This window comes from Zingiber officinale, chromosome 11A (genome assembly GCF_018446385.1).
Source record: "Zingiber officinale cultivar Zhangliang chromosome 11A, Zo_v1.1, whole genome shotgun sequence".
In the NCBI taxonomy this organism is placed as follows: Eukaryota; Viridiplantae; Streptophyta; class Magnoliopsida; order Zingiberales; family Zingiberaceae; genus Zingiber; species Zingiber officinale.
In genome coordinates this window covers 27271657-27299168 of record NC_056006.1, presented here as the reverse complement: position 1 = coordinate 27299168, position 27512 = coordinate 27271657, and the positions used below count along the sequence as shown (strand labels likewise).

The following is a 27512-nucleotide window of genomic DNA, read 5'->3' as shown; positions in this document are numbered from 1 at the left end:
ATTTTTTTTAAAAAAAAATTAAACGTAAATTACAATAATGCTAATAGAAAGGCAAAACCGACAAAAGGAAGAAAATGAAAGAATTGCGCGTGGTCGGAGTAGCTTTGCAGCGTCGCAGGAGCACAAGAGATCGAGTCGTGAGTTGTTGTTAGAACTTCAGCCTTGACCTTCCTTATATAGGAGGTTCGGGGTGCCTGGAACCTTCAGGGTGACCTGATTATGACGTAGCCGGGCCAACCAGGGAGCTCCATGCAGCGAAATGACGTTGAGGATAATTTTTCACCTCCGGGCGCCTAGATCCCTCCCGGGCGCCTCCGGGCGCCCGTAACCATCCCGGGCGTCCGGACCCTTAGTTTTCAGTAGATTCCTTCCTGCAAGAAAACGTTAGTCTGGAGGCACATATAAGATATATCCTGCAACACAGAGTATTAGCACAGTTTAAAATTAAGCAGAATATTACTTAGATTCCGTCTCTCCGAGATCGGAATCTTATTAAGATCTCAACTTAGAGTTCCGAAATGGTTCTAAGTTGGATCGGCGCCTAAGTTTCCTTCCCGGGAATGTGTCCTCACAGTCACTCCCTTCCAGTGACTCACCTTCACTTACCTGCTAGATGTCCGGTCAGCCCTTCGACCCGTCTGGGCTTTGTGCTAGCTATCCGGTCAGCCCGTCGACTTAGCTGGGCTTCGTGCCAAACGTCCTATCAGCCCGTCGACCCGTTTGGATTTCGTGCCAGCTATCCGGTCGGCCCCTCGACCTAGTTGGGCTTTGTGCCAGACATCAGGTCAGCCCGTCGACCAGTCTGGACTTCTCTTGCACACTCTATCAGAGTGGTAGATCATAACGAAACTAACTTAACCTATTTTGTCATTCATCAAAACTTGAGTTACATCGTTAGTGTTAACTACACCAACAGTATGTAAATGAGAGAGATTAAAAAAATTTAGATTTTGGTTGCATCAAATTTCTCACGTCGGATACCACCCACCGCCGCTTAATTAATGGGGTGTAGGATATCATATATATATATATATATATATATATATATATATATATATATAATCATAATACGTTGCGTACCATTTACTGTCTGATGGTGCACAATTAAGACATGGCACCTACCACATTAAGTTTTGTTTTTTTTTTCAAAACTTTTCTTATGCATATAACCTCTCTTCTCTTTCCTCTCTTCTCTCTCTTTTACATGCATGCAATAAAAAAACTCTCTTTCCTCTCTTCTCTCTTTTTGCATGTTTGCAATAAAAAAAATGACAATTTACCAAAGAACATTGCTAATTATGTGTTTTTCCCCATCATGTATGTGGGTTTGAAAATATTATTTTGTCTCTTTCTTTTTTACTTCTCTCTCTTCCTTTCTAATGTTCATCCGAAAAAATTCTAAATCATTTTTTTAACTATGTTGCTAATTTTGAAAAATCAACAATAATATTATGTTGCTGATTTTGAAAATTAGCAACACAAATGCAACCTCTATTCTCTCTCTTTTGCATGCATTGTGTTGTTAATTTTGAAAATCAACAATATTATGTTATCGATTTTTTCAGCAACAACATTGTGTTGTTGATTTTCAAAATCAACAACACATAGCCGATTTTGAAAAATTAGTAATATAATGTTGTTGTCAATTTTTCAAAATCAGCAACACAGTAAAAAAAATAGTTTGAAAATTTTTTTGGATGAATATTAAAAAGGAAAAGAGAGACTAACATTTTCAAAACCATATACGTGATTAGGTAAAACATATTGATCCTGTCCGAATCAAGAGTCAGCGGACGCTGGGCACGTGGCGCTCTCTGCTGGATCCTCGAGTACTCCGGCGAACCTGCAACAAAACCGAGCCAGGAGGGGTGTCCCGGCGACGGTCCTCCGACGCTCAAGTCAGGCGAGGAATGACAAGAAGGTAGCCTCAAGATGAAGACGTGCATACCTCCGGTGAAGAAATGGAGGCCTTATATAGACCCCTCGAAGAAGCCTGGGCGCGCCAATCAAAGCAGCCACCTGCATTTGACCATGCCCAGGCATGGGTCTGTCAGAAGGGCCATGCCCAGGTATGGACCCGTCAGAAAAGGCGTCCATGAGGCCATACTGCTACTGTATCAACCTTTCCATGATGTGACGACAAGATCCTCCATCGTGCGATCTTATGTACGGCCTAATCATCAGACATGCTTCTGCCGATATTCCATATCCCGAGCCGAGTGCATAGCCCGCTCGGCCACCTTCTTCTCCCCTCGCCCTTATTTTGTCCGGGCGGGTTGCCCGCTCGGCTCTTTGGCTCCTGACGTTCGGGCTCCCGGTCGGCCCTTCGATCCTCCTGCCTTGGCGTCGGAAACCCAAACCCATGGATGGGTTATCTAACTCCGCTCGGACATACCCGGATGATCGGCTCGGCCATTAACCGCTTAGTCAGCCCTTCATCGGTTCTCAAGCTGAGACCCTTCAGGAAGTGGGTTCCCCATTCTTACTGCCGGATCACTTGCCTTCCCTTCAAGTCTAGTCGAAGGAGGCCGTGAGTCCGACTGACTGGACTATATGTGTCCGAGCGGGCGGTCATCGCCTTACCGTCGCCTATAATATTCTTTGAGCCGTTCGGCCCTTATGGCGGATTTAGCCGCTCGGCTCTTCGTTTTGAATGCCTCGTCGGTCAATGTGGATGCTTGCTTGTCTAAATCTTCTCGAAAATTGCGCAAATCCTTCCCATTAAGTCGCAACACGCGCGGTATGACGCGCATTAATTGCGCCTAGTGGCAAGGCACCACGTGGCTCTTCCCACGTGGCGGCGATGCTTAGTACGATGGGACGCGATTGCTTTGAAATGGACGGGCAGATGTTGGCCTCGCCTTTCGTGACCTGCATCCGACGGCGGAGGCCGACCAGCCTCGGCAGTATAAAATCTTCTTCTCCTCCCTTCGCCGCATGCTTGCTTGCGCGTTGCCTTCTGCTTCGTTCTGTTGCTGCGGCCTCCGGCGATCTAGCGTCTGTTTTTAGGCGGCGATCACCTCATCGGTGATTCTTTTCACCCGTTTCCTTCCCAGTGAGTCTTCTTCCTTCACTTACTAGGTCTTCTCTGCTCATTTCGCCCCTTTCGTTTCCCTGCCTTTGATTTCTTGCTATTCTCTTGCCTCTCCGAGATGGCAAGTTCCTCTGAACCCGTCACTCACGTTCACGGTCCCTGGTATATGACCATGGAGAGTCGGTTTGATGAGGAGGGTGCCCGGCGCCTCGTTCGGACGTATGGGATCCCTGATGACCACGAAATAATTATAGCCAGCCCGTCCGATCGGCCCCATAACCCGCCGATCGGCACCATTTGCTTTTTTCTAGACCAATTCCAGGGCGGCCTTAGATTTCCTACCCATCCATTCATTTTGGAGGTTTGTAATTATTTCCGCATCCCGCTCGGCCAGCTTGTACCGAACTCCTTTAGGTTGCTGAGCGGGGTGGTTGTCCTCTTTAAGCTGCATAGTATCCCACTTGATCCCAAAATATTCCACTTCTTCTTCTACCCCAAACAATCCGAGTTGGGCACTTTCATTTTCCAGAGTAGAATAGGCTTTAAATTTTTTGATAATATGCCGACCTCCAACAAGCACTGGAAGGAATTTTTCTTCTACATCCGACTTCCCGAGCGGCCGGCATTTCGAACCAAATGGCAGACCGCTGTGCCGACTCAGCCGGAGCTCGGCAAGTTCAGAAGCAATCCAGCCTATCTTCATGCAGCGAATTGGTTGTCTGGTCAGCGATACAAGATCGACCAGTTGCTGCTCAAGGGGGTGTTATATATTTTTGGGTTATCTCCCGTTCGGGCCAATCTTCCCTACCGTATGGGTAAGAGACTCTTTACTCCCTTTACCTTTTTTATCTAATTGATTTTAATTTCTCCTATTGCAGTTGAAGTCATGTGGCGCTCCAAAGCTACCGCTCATCTGAAACTGAAGGCCGTGGAGATCGAGGCGGCCACCAAAAAGGAGCTCGCCGAGCGGGGTCTCATCCCCAGCCGCCCGGCAGATGCGGGAGAGGGGGGGCGCAGTCCGCCCCTGAAACAGATGCTGCCCCATCCGCTTCAACGGAGGTTGAGGCGGATCCTGTTTCCTCGGCTCCCGCCGAGCTGGGAATTCCCCCGTCCGGGGATCCACCGCTAGAACTTCGGCGAAAACGTCGAAGAGACTCCGGTCCTCCACCACCCCAAGAGGGGGAACCACACGAGCCGATCGGCGTTACTTCGCCCGATCGCACGCCGTCGCAGATTGGGACTCCTGTGACATCGCCTCCTGCGCAGCCCACCGACTCTCCTCCCCGGACTCGTCGCCGCTTACATCGGTTGGGCGAAACTTCCACCATAGGGGAGTCCTCGCATCAAGAAGCGCCGACCGGCCACCCAACCATCAAGACCACCCTCCGATTCCCATCGGAGGAATATTTACTGTCCGCCGATCGGCCCTCAAGTCCCGTTCACGAAATAACCTTGACGGGTCCGCTTGCCAAGCTTTTTGAGGACGCGCAGATTCAAGCGGCCCTCATGACGCCCAAGCAGCTCGGCGACAACAACATGCAACAGGCCACTCAGGTATTCATTTTTCTTCCTGTTCCATGCCACTATTTGATTCCTGATTTCGTTATTTCCTTTACAGCGCTGGGCTGAGCAAATCGCCACTAGCCGTCGGCTAGCCGAGCTGGAGGGTCTCCTGGAAAAACTTCAATTGTCGGGGGGTCCGTCGGCCGAGCGGGGGAAACAAACCCTCGAGGCCGAACAGCAGAAGGCTGCCGATCTGGCTGCGGAGGTGGCCCGACTCGAAGACTTGGTGAAGAAACGGGACGGGGACGTGAAGCGCGCCAGTGGCCGGAAGAGGCGAGCGATTGCTGATCTGGATAAAATGAAAGTCGAAGTCCGGGCCCTAGATCAGCAATCTAAGAAACTAGAGGCCGAGCTGAATGCCGAGCGGGAGATCCGTTCGGCAGAGCGCACAAAGGCCGAGGTGGACTTGAAGGCTGTACAAGACACCTTAACCGCTTCCCGAGCGGCCCTCAGAAAATATAAAGAGGGAGAGCCGAGTCGCCTAGCTGCAGCGCGCCAAGAATACCTCCACTCGGAGAGGTTCGGCGTAAAATTCGGTGACAACGTCTCTTCCACCTTCGCCGAAGCGGTCAAAGTCACGATGACATACTTGAAGAAAGGGGGCCACCTTCCCGAGGGAATGCATATTCCCGCCTCCGACCTGGCGGCCATGATTGATGATATTCCGGACGCCTTCTTCAACTTTGAAGACCCTGAGTGAGGCGGGTTATTTCAAGTACCTTCTGTATTTCATCCGCTCGGCGGATGTAAAATTTTTGTACCTGCCGTTCGGCATAATTCTTCTAATGAAACTGTTCCTTTGCTTGTTTTCCAACTAATCGTCCCTGATGTTCTTTGGTTTACTTATCGTTGATACTTAGAGTCAGTCCTGCTCGTAAGAGTTCTCCTTCACGCGTCCGATCGGCTTAGCATATTGCATAGAGCCCGAGCGAGGTGGCCTACTCTCTTTGCATGTATCCTGCCTTTGTGAAGTACACAAATGCCGAGTATCGAAGGACTAACTCCCAATCGGGCCTGAACGTTTTAATATTTGTAGTTTCCACGATTTCTTACTCTGGCATTCGTTATTCTGCTCGGGATGCTTACAGCCGATCGGCGCGGCTCTCGATCTTTGACGGTGCTCGTCGGCGCGGATATTTATAGCCGGTCGGCGCGGCTCTCGATCTTTAACGACTGTGCTCGTCGGCGCGGATATTTATAGCCGGTCGACGCGGCTCTCGATCTTTAACGACGGAGCTCGTCGGAGCGGATGTTTATAGCCGATCGGCGCGGCTCTCGATCTTTAACGACGGTGCTCGTCGGCGCGGATATTTATAGCCGGTCGGCGCGGCTCTCGATCTTTAACGACGGTGCTCGTCGGCGCGGATATTTATAGCCGGTCGGCGCGGCTCTCGACGGTGCTCGTCGGCGCGGATATTTATAGCCGGTCGGCAGCGGCTCTCGATCTTTAACGACGGTGCTCGTCGGTCTTCCGCCGGAGGGTTTATAGACCGCTCGTCTCTTGATCTTTAACGACGGAGCTCGTCGGCGCGGATATTGTCGGCGGGCTCTCGATCTTTAACGACGGTGCTCGTCGGCGCGGATATTTATAGCCGGTCGGCGGCTCTCGATCTTTAACGACGGAGCTCGCCGGTCTTCCGCTCGGTTTATAGACGCCGGCTCGCCTCTTGATCTTTAACGACGGAGCTCGTCGGCGCGGATATTTATAGCCGGTCGGCGCGGCTCGATCTTAACGACGGAGCTCGTCGGTCTTCCGCCGGAGGGTTTATAGACGCCTGCTCGTCTCTTGATCTTTAACGACGGAGCTCGTCGGCGCGGATATTTATGGTCGGTGCGGCTCTCGATCTTTAATGACGGAGCTCGTCGGTCTTCCGCTCGGAGGGTTTATAGACGCCGCTCGTCTCTTGATCTTTAACGACGGAGCTCGTCGCGGATATTTATAGCCGGTCGGCGCTCTCGATCTTTAACGACGGAGCTCGTCGGTCTTCCGCCCGGAGGGTTTAGACGCCGGCTCGCCTCTTGATCTTTAACGACGGAGCTCGTCGGGCGGATATTTATAGCCGGTCGGCGCTCTCGATCTTTAACGACGGTGCTCGTCGGCGCGGATATTTATAGCCGGTCGGCTCTCGATCTTTAACGACGGTGCTTGTCGGCGCGGATATTTATACCGCGGCTCTACGGTTTAACGTCTGGCTAGACGGCCGCTTAAAACTAATTTTGACACTTCCGCTCGTAACTCTTTGCCTTTCACCCGCTTGATAATGCCCTCCGGCCGAACGGCTCAGGATCTACATCGAGTATTTTGGCTCGGATAATATACCTCCGTCCGAATGGTACGGGCTTCCCTCGAGAGCTTGGCTCGACCCATTTACCTCCGACCGAACGGCGCCGTTCCTCGAGCGCTTGGCTAGACCAATTTACTTCCGGCCGACAGCACGAGTTATTTGCTTACAAGTCTTAACCATATAAACCTCCCTACCGATCGGCTGGGGTCTTCGGGTTACGACGATAATGCCTTATATTCGCTCTTTTGACTTTTCATCTATGCATTTCAAGTATTTAGTCGAAAAATGAAGTACACAGGGTGATTTACAGTGATACACCTTTCACCCCGCTCGGTAAGGCAGGAGGTGATTCGCGCTCCACGGCCTATCTAGCTGCCGTCCGTCCTCATCCTCCAGATAATACGCGCCCGAGCGGAGCTTTTTCGATGATTTTGAAAGGGCCTGCCCATGGAGCTTCAAGCTTGCCGACGTCACCGACCGGCTTGACTTTCTTCCAGACAAGATCGCCAACCTGGAACGATCTGGGAATGACGCGCCGGTTGTAGTTTTGCTTCATCCGCTGACGGTATGCCATCAGCCGAACGGACGCCTTTGCCCTCTCCTCTTCTACCAAGTCCAGCTCCATGTTTCTTCGTTCGGCGTTGTCATCATCGTAGCTCTGGATCCGGGCTGACTCAACGCCGACTTCGACCGGTATGACAGCCTCACCGCCATATACCAAATGGAACGGTGTGACTCCCGTCCCTTCTTTTGGCGTCGTTCGGATAGCCCACAAGACGCTCGGCACTTCATCCGGCCAACTCCCTCCCAAATGGTCGAGCCGAGCGCGCAGAATACGAAGAATCTCCCGGTTGGCGACTTCAGCTTGACCGTTGCTCTGAGGATAGGCTACGGACGTGAAATGTTGCTCAATGCCGTAGCTTTTGCACCAATCCTCTAACATCTTTCCCGTAAACTACCGCCCGTTGTCGGACACTAGTCGGCGAGGGATGCCGAACCGACAAATGATGTGTTGCCAAATGAATTTTTTAACCATCTGTTCAGTGATCTTTGCCAGCGGCTCGGCCTCCACCCACTTGGAGAAATAATCTACCGCCACTAGTAAAAATTTCCTCTGCCCGGTCACTATCGGAAATGGACCCACAATATCCATTCCCCATTGATCGAACGGACATGAGATGGTTGATGCCTTCATCTCCTCTGCCGGTCGGTGGGAGAAGTTGTGATACTTCTGGCATGAAAGGCATGTAGATACTGTCTGAGCGGCATCTGTTTGTAAAGTTGGCCAAAAGTATCCGGCCAAGAGGATCTTCTTGGCCAATGAGCGTCCGCCTGGATGACCCCCGCATGATCCTTGATGTACTTCCTGGAGGATGTAAGCTGAGTCCTCCGAGCTTACACATTTCAGCAAAGGGCGCGAGAAAGCTTTCTTGTAAAGCTGATCTCCGATGAGTGTGAACCGACCGGCTCTTCTTCTGAGGAGCCGGGCTGCATATTCATCGGATGGTGTGGTGCCCGAACGGAGGAATTCTATAATGGGTGTCCTCCAGTCACTTGGAAATGTGAGGCCTTGCATCCGATCGACATGCGCCACCAGTAGCGTTTTTTCAATTGGTTGCTGAACGGCGACCGGCGTTACTGAGCTCGCTAGTTTGGCTAACTCATCGGCTGCCTGGTTCTCCGTTCGGGGGATCTTCTGAATAAGCACCTCTTGGAAAGTAGCTTTGAGTTTTTCAAAGGCCTCAGCGTAGAGTTTGAGCCGAACACAGTTGATTTCAAAGGTGCGGGAAAGTTGCTGAGCGGCCAACTGTGAATCAGAATAGAGTGTCACCCGAGCTGCTCCCACATGCCGTGCTGCCTGCAATCCGGCTATGAGGGCCTCATACTCTGCTTCGTTGTTAGTAGCTTTGTAATCTAGCCGGACGGATAGGTGCATCTTTTCTTCCTGAGGTGAGAGTAGTAATATTCCGATCCCACTTCCAAGCCGAGTGGAGGATCCATCCACATATATTCTCCACATAGCTTCAGGCTCTGGCCTTTGCACTTCGGTCACAAAATCAGCCAAGGATTGGGCTTTAATCGCCGAGCGGGGCTGATATTGGATGTCAAATTCACTCAATTCTGTCGTCCACTTGATAAGCCGTCCAGACGCTTCCGGATTCAACAACACTCTTCCAAGTGGACTGTTCGTCCGGACAATAATGGTATGGGCCAAGAAATACGGTCGCAGGCGCCGAGCGGCAAGAACCAAAGCGAAAGCCAACTTCTCGAGCCCGGTGTAACGAGATTCAGCGTCTTTTAAAATATGGCTTAGAAAATACACCGGCTGCTCTTCGCCGTTCGCCCTCACAAGTGCTGAGCCCACAGCATGCTCAGTTGACGACAGATACATATAAAGTGACTCACCTCCGATCGGCTTGGCTAACACTGGCAGAGAATTAAGATATATCTTCTCAACTCTTCAAATGCTCGGTCACATTCTTCATCCCACTGGAACTTAGCAGCCTTGCGCAGAACCTTGAAGAATGGAAGGCTCCGGTCGGCGGTTCTGGAGATGAATCTGGATAAAGCAGTTATCCGACCGGTCAACCTCTGCACTTCTCTAGTATTTCTAGGGGACGGCATGTCTTGCAGTGCTTTCACCTTGCTGGGATTTGCTTCGATTCCCCGCTCGATCACTATGTACCCTAAGAAACGCCCTCCTTTAGCTCCGAACAGGCACTTCTGTGGATTTAGCTTGACTCCATATTTGCGCAGGGTTCGGAAGGTTTCTTCCATATCCTTGAAAAGATCGGCCGCTCGGACGGATTTGATAAGAATGTCGTCAACATAAACTTCCAGATTCCGCCCGATCTGCTCCTTGAAAACCTTGTTCATCAAGCGTTGATAGGTGGCTCCGGCATTCTTCAATCCGAACGGCATCACATTGTAACAATATGTGCCGTCAGCCGTTACGAAGCTTACTTTTTCTTGGTCTTCCCGGGCGAGCGGTACTTGATGATATCCTTGGTAAGCATCAAGCATGCAAATTAGTTCGCAGCCGGCTGTGGAGTCCACCAACTGATCTATCCGGGGCAGAGGATAAAAATCCTTGGGGCATGCCTTGTTTAAATCTCGAAAGTCGATGCAGACCCTCCACTTGCCGCCCGGCTTGGAGACCAAGACTACGTTGGCCAGCCAGCTCGGGTACTGCACCTCGCGTATGTGGCCGGCCTTCAGAAGTTTTTCCACCTCCGCCCGGATAATGGCATTCTGCTCGGCGCTGAAGTCCCTTTTTCTCTGCTTCACTGGCTGAGCGTCCGGTCGGACATGCAATTCATGCTGCAGACGAAGACATCATGATTTCGTTGGAGGCATTGGATCAGCTTCTCCTTCTGTTCTTCCCCCAAATCAGAGGCGATAAAAGTCGTGGCCTCCGATCGGGTCGGATGGATCTGGACTTCCTCCTTTTCATCATAAATTAAAGCAGGAGGTTTCTCGGTTATGGCATGTACCTCAATTCGGGGAGCCTTCCGAGCGGAACAAGCCTCTGCTCGGATCATCTCTATATAGCACCGCCGAGCTGCTAGCTGATCTCCCCGCACTTCTCCTACTTTGTCCTCCACGGGGAACTTTATCTTCTGATGGAAGGTTGAGACAACTGCTCGGAATTCGCCGAGCGCCGGTCGTCCCAAAATGACGTTGTAGGATGAGGGAGAGTCGACCACCACGAAGTTAACTGTCCTGGTCCTCCTGAGCGGCTCTTCTCCCAGCGAGGTGGCCAGCCGGATTTGTCCGACCGGCTGAACTTCGTTACCCGTAAACCCGTAGAGCGGGGTTGTCATGGGCAGCAGCTCGGCGCGATCAATTTGTAACTGATCGAACGCCTTCTTGAATATGATGTTGACCGAACTTCCTGTGTCAACAAATACGCGGTGAATGGTGTAATTTGCTATTACCGCTTTAATGAGCAGCGCGTCGTCGTGGGGCACTTCTACTCCTTCTAAGTCCTCGGGTCCGAAAGTGATTTCCGGTCCACTCGCCCGCTCCTGGCTGCAACCGACCGCGTGGATCTGCAGTTGCCGGACGCCCGCCTTTCTGGCTCGATTGGAGTCTCCTCCGGTCGGCCCGCCAGCAATAACGTTGATCTCGCCCCGGGAAGTATTGCTCCTATTTTCCTCCTCCCGAGCGGACGGTCGTGACCGTTCTCTGGACGCCCGGCGATTCTCCTGCCTCGGGGATCGGTGCCGATCGGGTGTCTGCTGATGTCGCCTCTCGGTGCGGGTTCGGTCAGCTTCATGAGTCCTAAGTCTCCTGTCGGTGGGAGGAGACCGTCGCTCGGCTTTCCTGGGAACAGGATTGGACACAAAGGGAAGGCTTCGGCAATCCCTCGTGTTATGCGTATCCGTCTGGTGGTAGGAGCAGAACATAGGGGTCCACCTCTTCTTTGGCTTGGGCCGAGTGGCAGCCACCTCTTGTACGTGAGATCTGGCGTGTGGGGATCGGATTGCTTCGGCCCTCGGTCCTCTAGGCGGCTGCTGAGCGGCTTGCTGTTTCCGCTCGGCATGAATAGGTGCCCGCTCGGCTGGAGCTTCCTTTTTCCGAGCGGCTTGCGCTTCTTCCACATTTATGTATTCGTTGGCCCGATGCAGCATGTGATCATAATCTCGGGGCGGCTTTCGGATGAGCGATCGGAAGAAGTCCCCATCCACAAGGCCTTGCGTGAAGGCATTCATCATTGTCTCCGATGTGGCCGTTGGGATATCCATCGCCACTTGGTTGAACCGCTGAATGTAAGCTCGAAGCGATTCTCTCGGCTCTTGCTTGATGGCAAACAAGCTGACACTTGTCTTCTGGTAACGCCGACTGCTGGCGAAGTGGTGGAGGAAGGCCGTTCGGAATTCCTTGAAGCTCGTGATGGATCCGTCCGGCAACCTTCGAAACCACCGTTGAGCCGATCCCGAGAGGGTGGTAAGGAAAACTCTACACTTTACTCCATCTGTGTACTGATGGAGCGTGGCTGTATTATCGAACTTACCCAGATGATCATCCGGGTCCGTTGTTCCATTGTATTCATCGATCGTCGGAGACACGTAGTGCTTGGGCAGAGGGTCTCGTAGGATAACCTCCGAAAATTGACGATTGATCCGCTCGGGGGAGGAGTCCGCTCGGGGAGCTTTTCCCTTCCTGTCATCCCGCCTTGGCATTTCATCTGAGGAAGATCCTCTATCTCTTCGGGCTGGTATGGCTTCAGGGGTGCGAAACAAGGCCCGATGGAATGCGACGGTGGTTGGAGGTGCTTCCGCTCGGCCATGAGACGCAGATGTTGCTTGCTGCTCCGCCCGCTCAGCGGATGCTTTTTGTTTTTGCTCCATGAGTTTGGCGGCCCTTATCTCGACCAGGGCGTCTTCTGTTGAAAGCGTCACCGTGTGTTGTCGTCCAGCCTCGTCCATTGTCTCCGATCGGATGCGGAGCGTTCCACAGCAGCGCCAATTTGATCCTCGTCGAATCAAGAGTCACGGACCGTGGCGCTCTCTGCTGGATCCTTGAGCGCTCCGACGAACCTGCAGTAAAATCGAGCCGGGAGGGGTGTCCCGGCGACGGCCCTCCGACGCTCAAGTCAGGCGAGGAATAACGAATAGGTGGCCTCAAGATGAAGATTTTTCATACCTCCGGTGAAGGAATGGAGGCCTTATATAGACCCCTCGAAGAAGCCTGGGCGCGCCAATCAAAGCAACCACCTGCCTTTGACCATGCCCAGGCATGGGTCTGTCAGAAGGGCCATGCCCAGATATGGATCTGGCAGGAAGACGCCCATGAGGCCATACTGCTACTGTATCAACCTTTCCATGATGTGACGGCAAGATCCTCTATCGTGCGATCTTGTGTACGGCCTAATCATCAGACATGCTTCTGCCGATATTCCATATCCCGAGCCGAGCGCATAGGCCGCTCGGCCACCTTCTTCTCCCCTCGCCCTTATTTTGTCCGGGCGGGTTGCCCGCTCGGCTCTTTGGCTCCTGACGTTCGGGCTCCCGGTCGGCCCTTCGATCCTCCTGCCTTGGCGTCGGAAACCCAAACCCATGGATGGGTTATCTAACTCCGCTCGGACATACCCGGATGATCGGCTCGGCCATTAACCGCTTAGTCAGCCCTTCATCGGTTCTCAAGCTGAGACCCTTCAGGAAGTGGGTTCCCCATTCTTACTGCCGGATCACATATAATTAGCAATGTTATTTTGTAAATTGCTATTTCTTTTATTGTATGCATGCAAAAGAAAGAGTGAGGTTTTTTATTGTATGCATAAAAAAGAGAGAGAAAAGAAAGGTTGCATGAATTGGATAGAGATTTTGAAAAAAAAAAAATAAAAGACTTGATGTGGTAGGTGCCACGTCTTAGTTGTGCACCGTCGCATAATAAATGGTACACATCGTATCATGATTATATATATAATGATACGATGCGTACCATTTGTTGCGTGATGGTGCATACATTTTGGTTTAATCATGTTGTAGCAGCTATGATTTCATAGATGCTACAACGTGATTAGATCACAAACCATAACGTTGTAGTAGCTATGAAATCGTAGTTGTTATAATGTGTCTAGACCAGAATGTTGTAGCATCTAAGAATTCATAGCTACTACAATATGTTTAAACTAGAATATTATAGTAGCTATGATTTTGTAGCTGCTACAACATGGTAGGCCCACAAATAAGAACATTATAGTAGCTATGATTTAGTAGCTACTATAATTTGGTAGGACCACAAACAAGAACGTTGTAGCAGCTATGGTTCCGCAGCTACTACAATATTGTATTTGCTAATTTTGACGGAGCGCTATTATAATTGAAAAATAAAAAAATAGTGACCTCCCCCAATGCTTGCCAGATCATGCACATTATCTGATGGCCTCCCATGAGGATGGAATTTCTATTCCACAATTTAATATGCATCTATCCTACTACAGTCACTTAGAAAAAGAGAGATATGATTAGAAGATTTAGATAGATCAAATTCCAATCTCTCCTCACCTATTACCAGAGATAGTTTATGATTTTTAATATCAATAATAGCTTCGGCGGTGGCAAAGAAAGGTCTTCCCAAAATTATTGGGATCTTAGGGTCCTGATCCATGTTTAACACAACAAAATTGATGGATATGATACAACCACCCACCTCTACTGGCACATCCTCATTGACACCCATAAGGTACCTATATGAATGATCTGCTAGCTATAGTGCCATAGTAGTATGTTCAAAGTTTTTTAGACCTAATTTATTATAAATTGATTAAGGAATGAGACTAACACTTGCCCCTAAATCACAAAAAAGCATTGTTAATGATTATTGTTCCTATGGTGCAAGGAATTGAGAGGCTTCCTGGATCTTGAAGCTTCGGGGGTATGGTGTTCAGAAATAAAGAGTTGATCTCATCCCTAGTGCCACTGTCTTATTTCCTTTTTTTTTTCCTTCCGATGGACATAATCTCTCTTAGACATTTAGCAAACTTTGGAATTTGGTGAAGTGCATCAAAGAATAGGACTTCAATGTAAAGTTCTTTAGCCTTCTCCAAGAATCTGCCAAATTTTTCATCCTTTTTGGTGATGGCTAATCTTTAGAGGAAAGGAATTGCTTGACTTTGAATTTCTAGTGGAGAAGGCTCTTCAACCTTCTCATTACTCTCCCCCTCTGTTTGTGTGCCACTTGGGTGTGATGAAGAAGGAGAGGGCTCTCCAAGAATATTAATTCCCTTATTGGGAGTGTTGGATCGAAAGCGCTAGAGGGGAGGGGGGGGGGGTGAATAACGCTCGTGGCTTTCACACATTTCGTATTCAGAAATTCGAGTAATAGCAGCGGAAATTAAAACACACATACAAGAAGACCAAGATTTACTTGGTTCGGAGCTTAGGGTGACTCCTACTCCAAGGCCCATGCTCATTGAGCATTTACTTCGGACAACAACTATAATCGCATAAATCTTTACAATTTAGGAATACAAGTAATGAATAAAGAATTACAATACCGACACTATAAAGGATGAGGAAATTTAGCCGTCAGTTGTCGGAGCAGCAGAGCGTTGGTTGAGCGTTTAGAACAGTGTATAAGTACGCAGGATGTTTTGTTCAAGAGATTGATGTCGAAGCTGCTTCCAGAGGCTACTTTTATAGCTTCTGCAAGTTTGATCCAGATCCTCGAAGCTCGGGTTCAAGTTTGACCCAAAGCGGATCGGTCGACCGATTCCCACGTTCGGTCAACCGATCAGATGATCTCCTCCTCATCTGATCTGCCCGATCCGCTAGCTCCGCTTCGATCTGGTCAAATCCTATCTCCGATTCAGTCGACTGGTAACCAAGTTCGGTCGACCGATCCCATGGTCAAGCCCAATCCACTTGCTGGAAACCTGATCTGCAATTTTGGGGGTTCGGTCGACCAATCCAAACATTCGGTCGACCGAGCTCGGTCCACTCACTGGAAACTTGATTTACGGTTTTGGGGGTTCGATCAACCGATCCAAACGTTCGGTCGGCCGATCCCGGTCAGTTCTACCCTTGCACAAAGATGTTTGTTTCCTGCAAAACAAAGTTAGAACATAACTGTTAGTTAGAGCCCTAGAGCCAATCATTTGATGATTGTATTATGGACTTGTTGTATCATATTCTTATATAAATAAAGGTATTTGTTTTTTGGTTATTATACTTACTTGTATTGATGCCAAATAAACTAAATATAATAGCGTACTTGAGTAGAAGGTTCTTACCTATATCAATCAATTGGTTGAATCGATAGTGAGATGATATAGGGAATACTACTCTTAATTATTCCTAGTTGAGTATTAACATTCAGGGATAATGTTAACGTAATAAGACTAGCATGTAAGTCAACTCGATGACTTGATCTCACAAGTCATGGATATAGAGATATCAAGTTGACACATGGGTATGCATTGGAGAATGTATACTGAATGACCCGCCATGAGAAAGTATCATGAATCGTTATATGAGTGTCATATACTTTCTCATGTGGCTATTAGTATGACTACTAGTCCTTGGACCTGAAGTCACCATGGATCCCTACATAAGGAGTTATGTACTTTGGTTTCGTCAAACGTCACCCGTAACTGGGTGGACTATAAAGGCGATTACTAGGTATGTAACGAATTATGCAGAGGGATGTGAGTGATGTAGATGGGATCTATCCCTCCTATATGACGGGAACGACATCGATATTATTGATAGAGTGAGACCACGAAGTGCATGGCCATGCCCAAATGAGTCAATATGAGATATTGAGCTCATTTGATTTAGTGAGTCTACTTGAGATTGATTAGAGGATGACACGGTCTATGCCTCACATTGATCAATCTAGATGTCTAGGATAGAAGGACACTTGTCATATATTGTGAGGAGTCACAATTAGTAGTCACAAGGTGATGTTGGATCTCAACATTCTTGTAACTTGGGTAGTAATGATGTGTTGCTAGATACCGCTCATTACTTATGCTCTTAAATGGGTTTAGGGGCATTGTCAACATTACAAGAACCTATAGGGTCACACACTAAGGACAATTAGATGGAGATTAGGTTCATATGATGAACCAAGAGGATTAGATTCATGTGATGAATCAAATTGGATTAAGAGTAATCCTAATTGGGCTAATTGAGTTGGACTCAAGTTGATTCATGTGTTCAATGAGTCTAATTTAGATTATAACTCATTGAATCAATTTAATTAAATGAATTAGATTCATTATATTAAATTGGCTTGAATTAGATGGTTGGATTAGATCAACCATGAGAGAGATTAAGTCAAGTTTGACTTGACTTGAGAGGAAGAGGAAGAGTTAAGTTTGACTTGACTATTTGCCACCTCATTTGTGAGTTGGCATTAAGTGGCCAATAATGGTGTTACACATCATCATGTTTAGCACATGTGTGTGCCACCTCATGGAGGTTACAAATCTCTTTAATGGCCACATTAAATATGAATGGGGGTTTCAATTCTCATTGTGGCTGACCACTTATGGTGTTGAATGAGATTGAATTTTAATTCAAGGCATGATTCATTCCATCTTCTTCCTTGCTCTCTCTTCTTGCTCTCCCTCTCCTCCTCTTGCCGTGACTGATCAAGGGTGCTAGCACACCTTTGTTTAGTTTTTCTCCACCCATTTGTTTGTGTGGATAATTCTAGAGGATCGTACGCTTGACGATCTCGAGATCTGGCACTTCCTTGGACGAGCGGGATTCGTAAAGGGCACGCATCAAGGGTAAAAGGTTTTCTCCTTGTAAATCTAGTTTAGAACTAAGTCTAAGAAACTCGTACTCGTAAACTTTTGTTTTATTTTACTTCGCACGGATCCGATGACGGGGCTTTCGGGGTTTTCACGACGCGAAAAAGCGGTTTTCGCGACTCAAAAATCCCAACAATGGTATCAGAGCCACGTGCGAAGTCTTGTACGAGTTTAGTTTGCGTTTTTATGAAAAGTGTAGGTTCTGTAATTTTCTGTAAAATTAGGTTTTTATGGTTTTTTATGGGTATTTTTCTCGTAGAAGCGAAGCACAAGTGTTTAGACACTTGTAGGCTTCGGCTACCGAGAAGAATTTTCCAAAACGGCAAGGTTTCGCCCCAAATCTTTTTGGGACAGTGGACTAAGGCGCTGTAGGATCGCTAAGGAACACTCGCGATGGTTAGATCGGGGGTAGGGGCGCTGCCCCTGGCCCCGCAAGGGGATTCCTTCCGCGATTGCGTCCGAAAACCCGCTAAACGGAACCGCCGGGAATTTTACTCATAAAAATTATAGTAAAAATTACAGAAAAATTATAGAAAATACATAATTTAGAATTATGTATCATTTGTGATAGTCATGACCCAAAAAGACCCAATTTGATTGGTATATTTGTGTTGTAATTCATATTACGGCCTGCACGCCGTCATTTATGTTGTGTGTGCTGTATATTTGATACGCGACCTGCGCGTCGTGTCTTTCTCCATTTATTCTTGTTGTAAATTAGTTTAGACTCGAATGTAACTCGAGTTTCAAAATTGTATATATTTTATTAAGTACGGGCTTTTGTGGTCAAAAACGTATCTTGTCTTTATCACGAATAATTTTCCTTGGCTAACAATACTTGTTGTTTTGCCGATATCCGTCGGCTCTTGCATTTTTTTTCTTCCTTATAGAGGAAATAAGATGTTCAGGTGGTATGCTATAGGTATTTGCTTGTTAGAACTCCTTTTAATGACCCACGTTTTCTGTCATCATTTCCAATTGGACGATCCATTAATCCAATTGGAAGAAGATTTTAAATGGATAGATATTTTTGATTTTCACTGGAGACTGGGAATCGATGGACTTTCCATAGGACCCATTTTACTGACAGGATTTATCACCAGTTTAGCTACTTTAGCAGCTTGGCCAGTTACTAAAAATTCACAATTGTTCTATTTTCTCATGCTAGCAATGTACAGCGGTCAAATAGGACCATTTTCTTCTCGAGACCTTTTACTTTTTTTCATGATGTGGGAGTTAGAATTAATTCCTGTTTATTTACTTTTATCCATGTGGGGAGGAAAGAACCGTCTCTACTCGGCGACAAAGTTTATTTTGTACACGGCGGGGGGCTCCATTTTTCTTTTAATAGGAGTTTTGGGTATGGGTTTATATGGTTCTAATGAACCTACATTAGATTTTGGAAAATTAGCTAATCAATCATATCCTGTGGCATTGGAAATAATATTATATTTTGGATTCCTTATTGCTTATGCCGTCAAATTGCCGATTATACCTCTACATACTTGGTTACCCGATACCCATGGAGAAGCACATTACAGTACATGTATGCTTCTGGCTGGAATCTTATTAAAAATGGGAGCATATGGACTTATTCGAATCAATATGGAATTATTATCCCACGCTCATTCCATATTTTCTCCCCTTCAACGATTTTTATCAAAACTTCTTTCTTTTTGTAACCCTACTGAACGACCTCCAAAAATTACATAAAAATACTCTAAAAATTCCTAAAAATCTCTAGAATATTTTAAAAGTATTTCCAAATATTTTTATGGACTTTTAGAACTTGAAATAGGGAAAATTGGGTCGTTACAGTAGCCATTGGTGTATTAATAATTTTTGAATGATCCATTCCAAATTTTTTAATTAGTTCCTTAGCGTATTTAGTTTGAAAAATATAAATTCCATCTTTGGGTTGTTTAATTTGTAGACCTAGGAAGAAGTTAAGTTCACCTACTAAACTCATTTCAAATTCATTTTCCATTAATTTGATAAATTCTTTTAAAAATTTAGAATTAATTGAGCCAAAAATTATATCGTCTACATATATTTGAGCTATAAAAATATCATTTTCTAGGGTTTTTACAAATAGGGTTGGGTCTATTTGACCTTGGTTAAACCCTTTAGATATTAGATAATTGGATAGATGTTCATACCAGGCTCTAGGTGCTTGTTTTAGTTCATATAGGGCCTTTTTTAGCCTAAGGACATGATTTGGATATTCTAAGTTCTCAAATCCTAGGGGTTGACCTACAAATACCTCTTCTTTGATAAATCCATTTAAGAAAGCGGATTTCACATCCATTTGATAAAGCTTGAATCCTTTATGTGCTGCATAGGCCAACAACATCCTAATAGATTCAACTCTGGCTACTGGGGCGAAGGTCTCATCATAGTCTAACCCTTCTACTTAGTTAAATCCTTTGACTACTAATCTTCCTTTGTTTCTAACTATTTCACCCTGATCATTTAATTTGTTTCTAAACACCCATTTAGTATCAATTATGGTTTTATTAATGGGTTTGGGTACTAATTTCCAAACTTAGTTTCTTTCAAATTGGGCTAATTCCTCTTGCATTGCTATTGTCCAGTCTGGGTCTGGTAGGGCTTTATCTATGGTTTTGGGTTCAATTTTGGAAATAAAGGCTATTTGACTTAGGTTTCTGTATGATGACCTAGTTCTGACTCCTAGAGTTGGGTCACCCAAGATTTGGTCAGATGGGTGATTGGTACTAGTCCTAGTTGGTCTTATAATTGGGTCAGTAATTGGTTCTGATAATTCACTAGGTTTAAGTGAAATTTCTTCATCATTTTCTAAGTTTCTTGGGTTAACATTTTCTGAATTGATATTTTCATTTATAATGTTAGGTAGGTTATTTTCTTCATCAAAAATTACATTTATAGTTTCTTCAACTTTAAGAGTGTTTTTGTTGTAAACCCTATATGTCCTACTAGTTATTGAGTACCCTAAAAATATTCCTGGGGTTTTTTTTGATGTAAATTTTCCTAAATAGTCTTTGGTGTTTAAAATAAATACTTTACAACCAAATACTTTTAAATAGTTTAAGTTAGGAATTTTATTATAATATATTTCATAAAGTGTTTTATTTTGATATTTATTAAGTAAAATTCTATTTTGTATATAATTGGCTGTATTAATTGCTTCAGCCCAGAATTGGTTAGGTAGTTTGTATTCATTTAACATGGTCCTAGCGATTTCTTTGTAGGATTCTATTTTTCCGTTCTACTAGACCATTTTGTTGGGAGGTTCTAGGGCATGAATATTCGTGTTTATAACTATTAATTTCATAAAATTTAATAAATTTATGGTTTTCAAATTCTCCCCCATGATCACTTCTAATTCTTTTTATTTGAGTGTCTTTTTCATTTTCTATTAATTTGCAAAAGATTTTAAAAATTTTGAAGGTTTCATCTTTAGTTTTTATGAATCTTACCAAAGTAAATCTTGAGTAGTCATCCATTATTACTAAGCAATATTGGTTTTTTACTTAGTGACTTGGCTCCGTGTGAATTAAACAAGTCTAGGTGAAGGAGCTCAAGTATAGAAGTTGTTCTGTTCAGGTTGGTTAACTTATGGTTTGACTTAGTTTGTTTACCTTGTTGATAGACATCACATGTTGAATTTTCAATAAATTTTAATTTGGGCAGACCTCTAACTAAACCATTTTAACTCATTTTTGAAATGAGTCTGGTATGAGTGCGACCCAGTCTCCTGTGCCACAACTCGGTTTCCTCTTGTTGTGTCAATAGACACTCTTGTGAAGAGGTAGGTAGGTCTATTGTATAAATATTCTTTTTCCTAATTCCTTAAGTGTGATTTCAGGATTATTAATATTCTTAATTATGCATTCAGTTTTAGAAAAAGTGACTAAGTAACCTGAGTCACATAATTGGCTAATACTAAGCAAATTGAAGCCAAATTGTTCAACCAATAACACTTTTCGAAAATAGAAATCGGATTTAATTGGATATTACCTATTCCGATTACCTTAAGGGTTTCGTCATTGCCGAACGTGATAGACCCTAGGTTCTTGAATTTCAACTTAGTGAATTTCAGTCTGTCTCCAGTCATGTGCCTGAAGCATCCACTATCTAGCATCCATTGATCCAAATCTTTATGTTCCTACATAAGACATTTGATTTGGGTCAATTTACTGGATTTAGAATATAGTTTGACTAAAATTAACTTAATGTTCCATCTCACCCAGTCTAGAAGGTAAATCATGGTAATCCTATGGGTGTTTGTGAGATGGTTAATTAAGTTAATTGTAAAATTAGATTTTAGTTAAGTTAATCAAGTTATTAAATTAAATTGGACATTAAGTTAAGTTAATTTGTTATTAACTTAATTAGATTTAAATTATTAAATTGATTAAGTAGATTTAGATTAATTAGATTTTGATTATTAAATTGATTAAGTATATTTAAATTGATTAATTAGTCAAAATTGAATTAGATTTAGTTAATTTTAACTAAGTTCTGTTGGACCCCGTGGTAGTTTTGATGTGATCAACCAAGTTGGTTAGATCCTGCTGTGTTTGATCCCTGTGTCTGAGTGTGTAGGAGCTTAGGAGCACAGGAAGTCGAGCGGAAGACGCAGCTAGCGAGAAGGACGACACGGGAAGGGAGCCGACGGGCTCGGTGCGTCCGAAGGACGAGAGAGCTGCGGAAGAGTACTCCCAGTGGGCGTGAAGAGCGTGCACGGCGTTCGAGGGACGTTAAGCCGGGACGGAAGGCTACTCAAGGAGAAGGCCGGGAATTGGGTTCGGGTGAGCCATATTCCGGTTGGCCGCAATCACCCAAAAGAACGGAGCGTCGGAAGCTGAAGAAACCAAGCTGAAAACTGAGCTGCCAGCTTGGAGGCGCCTCCAGCAGGCTTGGAGGCGCCTCCAGCTTGAAGGCGCCTTCAATAGGTCAATGTGACCGTTTCATGCCGTGGATAAAGTTTTATCCACTCATCTCTTGGAGGCGCCTTGGACCCCTATTGGAGGCGCCTTGGACCCCTATTGGAGGCGCCTTGGACCCTCGAGATAAACTTTCTAGGAGCTATAAAAAGGCCCCTGGAGTTAGGAATTCAACAACAACTCAAGCAATCAATCTGTAAGCAATTCCTAAGCAACTAGTGAGCTTCCAAAGTGTAAAAGGCTTCTCCGCCTTCAGAGAAGGAGATTTTTTTTACTGCGCTTTTTCTACTGTCCTGGATTAACAACCTCCTTGGTTGTAACCAGGTTAAATCCTTGAGTCTCTTCTGTTCCTGTTTCTTTTTCTGTTTCCTAAATTTAGTTGCTATTATTTTATTGCTGCATTTATTTCTGAGTTGAAATCCGAGGAGGGTACTTTTATTTTTTGTTTTCAGCAATTCACCCCCTCTTGCCGGTCTCCGCTGCTCCTACAATTGGTATCAGACCCTGATCGCCTCAGAAGGACTAACCACCAACTGAAGCACTAAGATCAAGACGATGGCCGGAGCGAACATCCATCCCCCGAAGTTCGACGGAGACTTTGCCACATGGAAGCGCAAAATGGAGGTATTTTTTAAAACCAAATTTGACATTCTGTTAAAAATGAAATATGGCTATGCAGTTCCGAAAGATAAGGAGGAAAATACCTGGACGAAAAAGGAGCAAGCAGATTTCATCGCCAACGGAAAGGCTGAGTTCCATCTACTCAGCGTTCTACCGCCGCAGGAGGTAAATCGGATTGGAAGCTACGACTCCGCGAAAGATCTCTGGGAAAAATTCCTGGAGCTTCACGAAGGTACTTCCGAAGCGAAGCACGACATCCTCCGGAACCAGTTAACGAACCTCCGGATGAACCAAGGTGAGAAGGTAGCACAACTCTAAGTGAGAATCAAGGAGCTGATAACGCAACTAACGAACCTTGGAGAAGAGGTAACCAACCGGGATTCTATCCGATACACGCTCAATGCCTTTTCGAGAACTCCAGAGTGGGCTTCCTTAGTAGATGCATATTACATCTCTAAGGACCTCGAGGTAAGTACTTTAGAACAATTATTTTCCACTTTTAAACTTCACGAGTCTCGAGTTTCAGAACCCAACGGAGTAGAGAAGACAAGTCAGAACATTGCCTTAAAGGCAAAGATGAACAGTTCAGACTCCGAAGCCTCAGTCGATGAATCCGAAGCGGCACTACTGGTAAGACGCTTCAATAAGTTTTTCAGTACTAACAAATTTAAATCGCAGAGGCATCATCGAAAGAAGAGAACGGTTCATTGCTATAACTACAATGAAGAGGGGCACATCAAAGATGACTGCCCAAAGCTAAAGAGAAAGGAGAAAGAAAAAGAAAAGTCAAAATACAAGAAACCAGAACCCTCCAAGCACAAGAATCTGAAGGCCACGTGGGATGATTCGTCATCCTCCGAATCGAAAGTCGAAGAATTCTCGGGACTAGCACTGATGGCCAGCCATCAACTAGAAGAAACGTCCAGCTCAGAGATGAGCATCGACGAAGGGGGAGGAACGTCAGAAGAAAGCAGCAGTGAAGGGGGAGCATCACCAGATCAGGTAAGTAAGGTACGCAATCTAACCCCGAATCAATCGTTTAGATTTATTAAAGCTCTTTCTAGAGAATTAGATAAATTAGAAAAAGAAAATGAAAATTTGAAATCAGAAAATGAAAATTTAAAATTGAAAATTGAAAAATTAAAAACTGATGCATGCTTAAAGATAAATGTTTTTCCAAAATCAAAACTTAGAATTTATGGAAAATTAAATTGGTATATAAGGAAGCATCAGGGTCAACTTAGGAAAATTCCTAAGGATTATATACCCCCTAAGTTTTTGACTAATCATGTAGGAAGGAACCTTTATTGGGTTCCAAAATCTGTGCTAAATTAATTTTTTAATTTTTTAATTTTTTAATTAAAAAGCTTTAAGAGAGAAAATTAAACATTGAAATTCTTTATGGAAGCTTTGTCTAAGGAAGTGCTTGTTGCTCCAATAACCAAGAAGGCCTAGTGCCTCACCACGACCTGGAAGCTAAAATATTGAAAGAAAATGTTTAATTAACTTTCTGAAAAAGCATTAAACAAGAATTAAATAATGCTTTGAAAGTTTATCAAATATTTGTTAAAATAAAAAAAAATTCCTTAGAAATTTTTTCTTGAAAAATTCTAACTTAATTTTTTTTTTTGGTTAGAAATGTTTTTTCCTGGAAAACTTCATTTGACTTAGACTGTTTTTTTGGGAACATTCAAAAATTTTACTTAGGATTTTTTTTTACTTATAAATTTTTGGAAAATTCAATTTAACTACGCAATTTTTTCAAAAATTCATTTTTACTTAAAAAATTTTCAAAACTTCAATCTTACTTGAAAATTTTTTTTCTTACTTAAGACCCCATTTTTTGTTGTGATCAAAGGGGGAGAGTAAGGTACAAGTTTAGGGGGAGTAAGGAGAATTAGGAAAATGAAAATTTTACCTATTTTTTTTTTGAAGATGTGTTGCAATTTTATTTATTGCAAAATTATGCTTAAATAAGTTAGTTTAGTGATTTTTTCTTTAAAATTACTATTTATGTCTATTTGTAAACCCTAAATTGAACTTGGGTTGATGCACATCAAAAAGGGGGAGATTGTTGGACCCCATGGTAGTTTTGATGTGATCAATCAAGTTGGTTAGGTCCTGCTGTGTTTGATCCCTGTGTCTGAGTGTGCAGGAGCTTAGGAGCACAGGAAGTCGAGTAGAAGACGCAGCTAGCGAGAAGGACGACACGGGAAGGGAGCCGACGGGCTCGGTGCGTCCGAAGGACGAGAGAGCTGCGGAAGAGTACTCCCGGTGGGCATGAAGAGCGTGCGCGACGTTCGAGGGACGTTAAGCTTGGCCGTAATTACCCAAAAGAACGGAGCCTCGGAAGCTGAAGAAACCAAGCTGAAAATGGAGCTGCCAGCTTGGAGGCGCCTCCAGCAAGCTTGGAGGCGCCTCCAGCAGGCTTGGAGGCGCCTCCAGCTTGAAGGCGCCTTCAACCCTGTTGAAGGCGCCTTCAACAGGTCAATGTGATCGTTTCATGCCGTGGATAAAGTTTTATCCACTCATCTCTTGGAGGCGCCTTGGACCCCTATTGGAGGCGCCTTGGATCCTCGAGATAGACTTTCCAGGAGCTATAAAAAGGCCCCTGGAACTAGGAATTCAACAACAACTCAAGCAATCAATCTGTAGACAATTCCTAAGCAACTAGTGAGCTTCCAAAGTGTAAAAGGCTTCTTCACCTTCAGAGAAGGAGATTTTTCTTACTGCGCTTTTTCTACTGTCCTGGATTAACAACCTCCTTGGTTGTAACCAGGTTAAATCCTTGAGTCTCTTCTGTTCCTGTTTCTTTTTCTGTTTCCTAAATTTAGTTGCTATTATTTTATTGCTGCATTTATTTCTGAGTTGAAATCTGAGGAGGGTACTTTTATTTTTTGTTTTCAGCAATTCACCCCCTCTTGCCGGTCTCCGCTGCTCCTATAAGTTCAACCTAGATCCATCTCACCTGATTCTATGTTATCAATTAGCGAACCTTGAGCAGTTTTGTGAGATGGTTATCTTAATTTAGATTATTTCTAGGGATTAATTTACATTTGAGTTAAACTTAGGTTTTCCAATTGGTCAGTTAAATATACATTTCGAAGATTGGCTCCTAGGCTGTGGCGAGGCACTAGGCCTTCTTGGGTATGAGATCATCCACCACTTCTAGACAGAGCCTTTCAAAGAAAATATATATTTAATTTTCCTTTTGAAATCCCTAGGTTTAACTAAACAATTTTAAATTATGCCTTGGTCCTTAAACTATCCAATCTAAACGTGTATATTACCAAGAAAATAAAATAAATAGGCATCAATCAATTTTATCTATTTGTTAAGACAGTTTTTCTATTGGCTCCCCCTGGTTCATAGCCTCGATATGGCCTATCAAGGTAATGTACTTGATCCTTGGGGACCCAATATTGACCAAGTCCAACTTGATTGACCAAGTTGGACTTAGGTACCCATGCTTGGACTATCTTTCTATTCGGTCTATTAACAAGTGATAAATAGGACCGATATTTCTGTTTAACCTTAAATCCTAGTCCAGATCGATTGTATACGACTTTCTGTTTTCCAAGAATCAAGTCAAGATTCTTGGAACCCAGTGTAAACCGTTCCAATGCAGTTTTCAAATCCTGGACTTGAGTTTTCAGGCTGGAATTCTCTTCCTCAAGTTCTTGGATTTGAGTTGAGGTTCCATTCTAAACAGGGTCAGCCAAGGATTCGGTATTAGCTGCTTCTTTAAGGGATGTTACTTCGTTTAGAAGCGACTTGATCTGAACATTGGATTTTGCTAGTTTTTGCATTAAGTAATTAATTAAGTTATATAATCGACGCGTACTTACAAAGGGGTTAGGCCCTTCGAAAATGGATACGGATCTGTGGTTTCTCTCGGACTTAGCTTCTGATTCGTCCTCGCTTCCTGATTCGTTGAGTTGGTCCCGGGCCATCATTGCTAGAAAGCTCATCTGCTCGAGTTTCTCGTCGTCAGACTCCTCTGAAGAGGACTTGTCCCAGGTCGCCTTCAGGGCCTTTTTCTCCTTGGTTTTTTCATTTGGTTCAGACAGTTCTCCTTGATGTGCCCCTTCTGGTTACATCTATAGCAGATGACTTCTCCTTTCATTTTTGAGTTTGGTTGGGCCTCCTTGTACTGAATTATCTTTTTGACATCCTTTTTGCTGAATCCCTTCTTCTTTCTGTAGAGCTTCCTCACTAGGATGACAAGTTCGACCATGAGCTCGTCGTCGTCGTCGTCCAAATCCGGCTCTTCTTCTGACTCTGATTCGGTTCTACGCTTTGTCTTAGCTTCCTGGTTTTTGCTTATACCTGCAACCAACGCTATGCCTTTCTCGGCCAGACTTGAGTTAATCTATTCATGTAATTCAAATTCTACAAATAACTCGTCTAACTTTATTGAAGAAAGATCCTTAGAAACCTTGTAGGCATCTATCATAGATGCCCACAAGATATTCCTCGGAAAGGCGTTTAGAGAGTACCTGATTATATCTCTGTTTTCTACCCTCTGTCCGATTGCGTGTAGACCATTGAGGAGATCTTGGATACGGGCGTGCAACTGACTCGCCGTTTCACCTTCCTGCAATTTTATATTATATAGCTTGTTGAGGATTAAGTCTTTCTTACTTACCTTGGTGTCGGACGTTCCTTCATGAAGCTCGATCAACTTCTCCCACAGTTCTTTGGCACTCGTGAACGGGCCGACGCGGTTCAATTCCTCCTTTGTCAGTCCACATTGGAGGGTACAGGTTGCCTTGGCTTTAGCTTCTACCTTTTTGATAAGATTTGCGTCC

General features: G+C 44.9%; 1 protein-coding gene across 1 annotated transcript; it reads left to right on the top strand.

The window, feature by feature from the left end:
- Positions 1-17914: 17914 nt before the first annotated feature.
- On the top strand, positions 17915-18790 carry LOC122032107 (NAD(P)H-quinone oxidoreductase chain 4, chloroplastic; the record flags this gene model as incomplete). Its single annotated transcript, XM_042591354.1, has 1 exon — positions 17915-18790. A coding segment is annotated over one exon (876 nt), but the record flags the coding sequence as incomplete, so codon positions are not given.
- Between the last annotated feature and the right edge of the window lie 8722 nt (positions 18791-27512).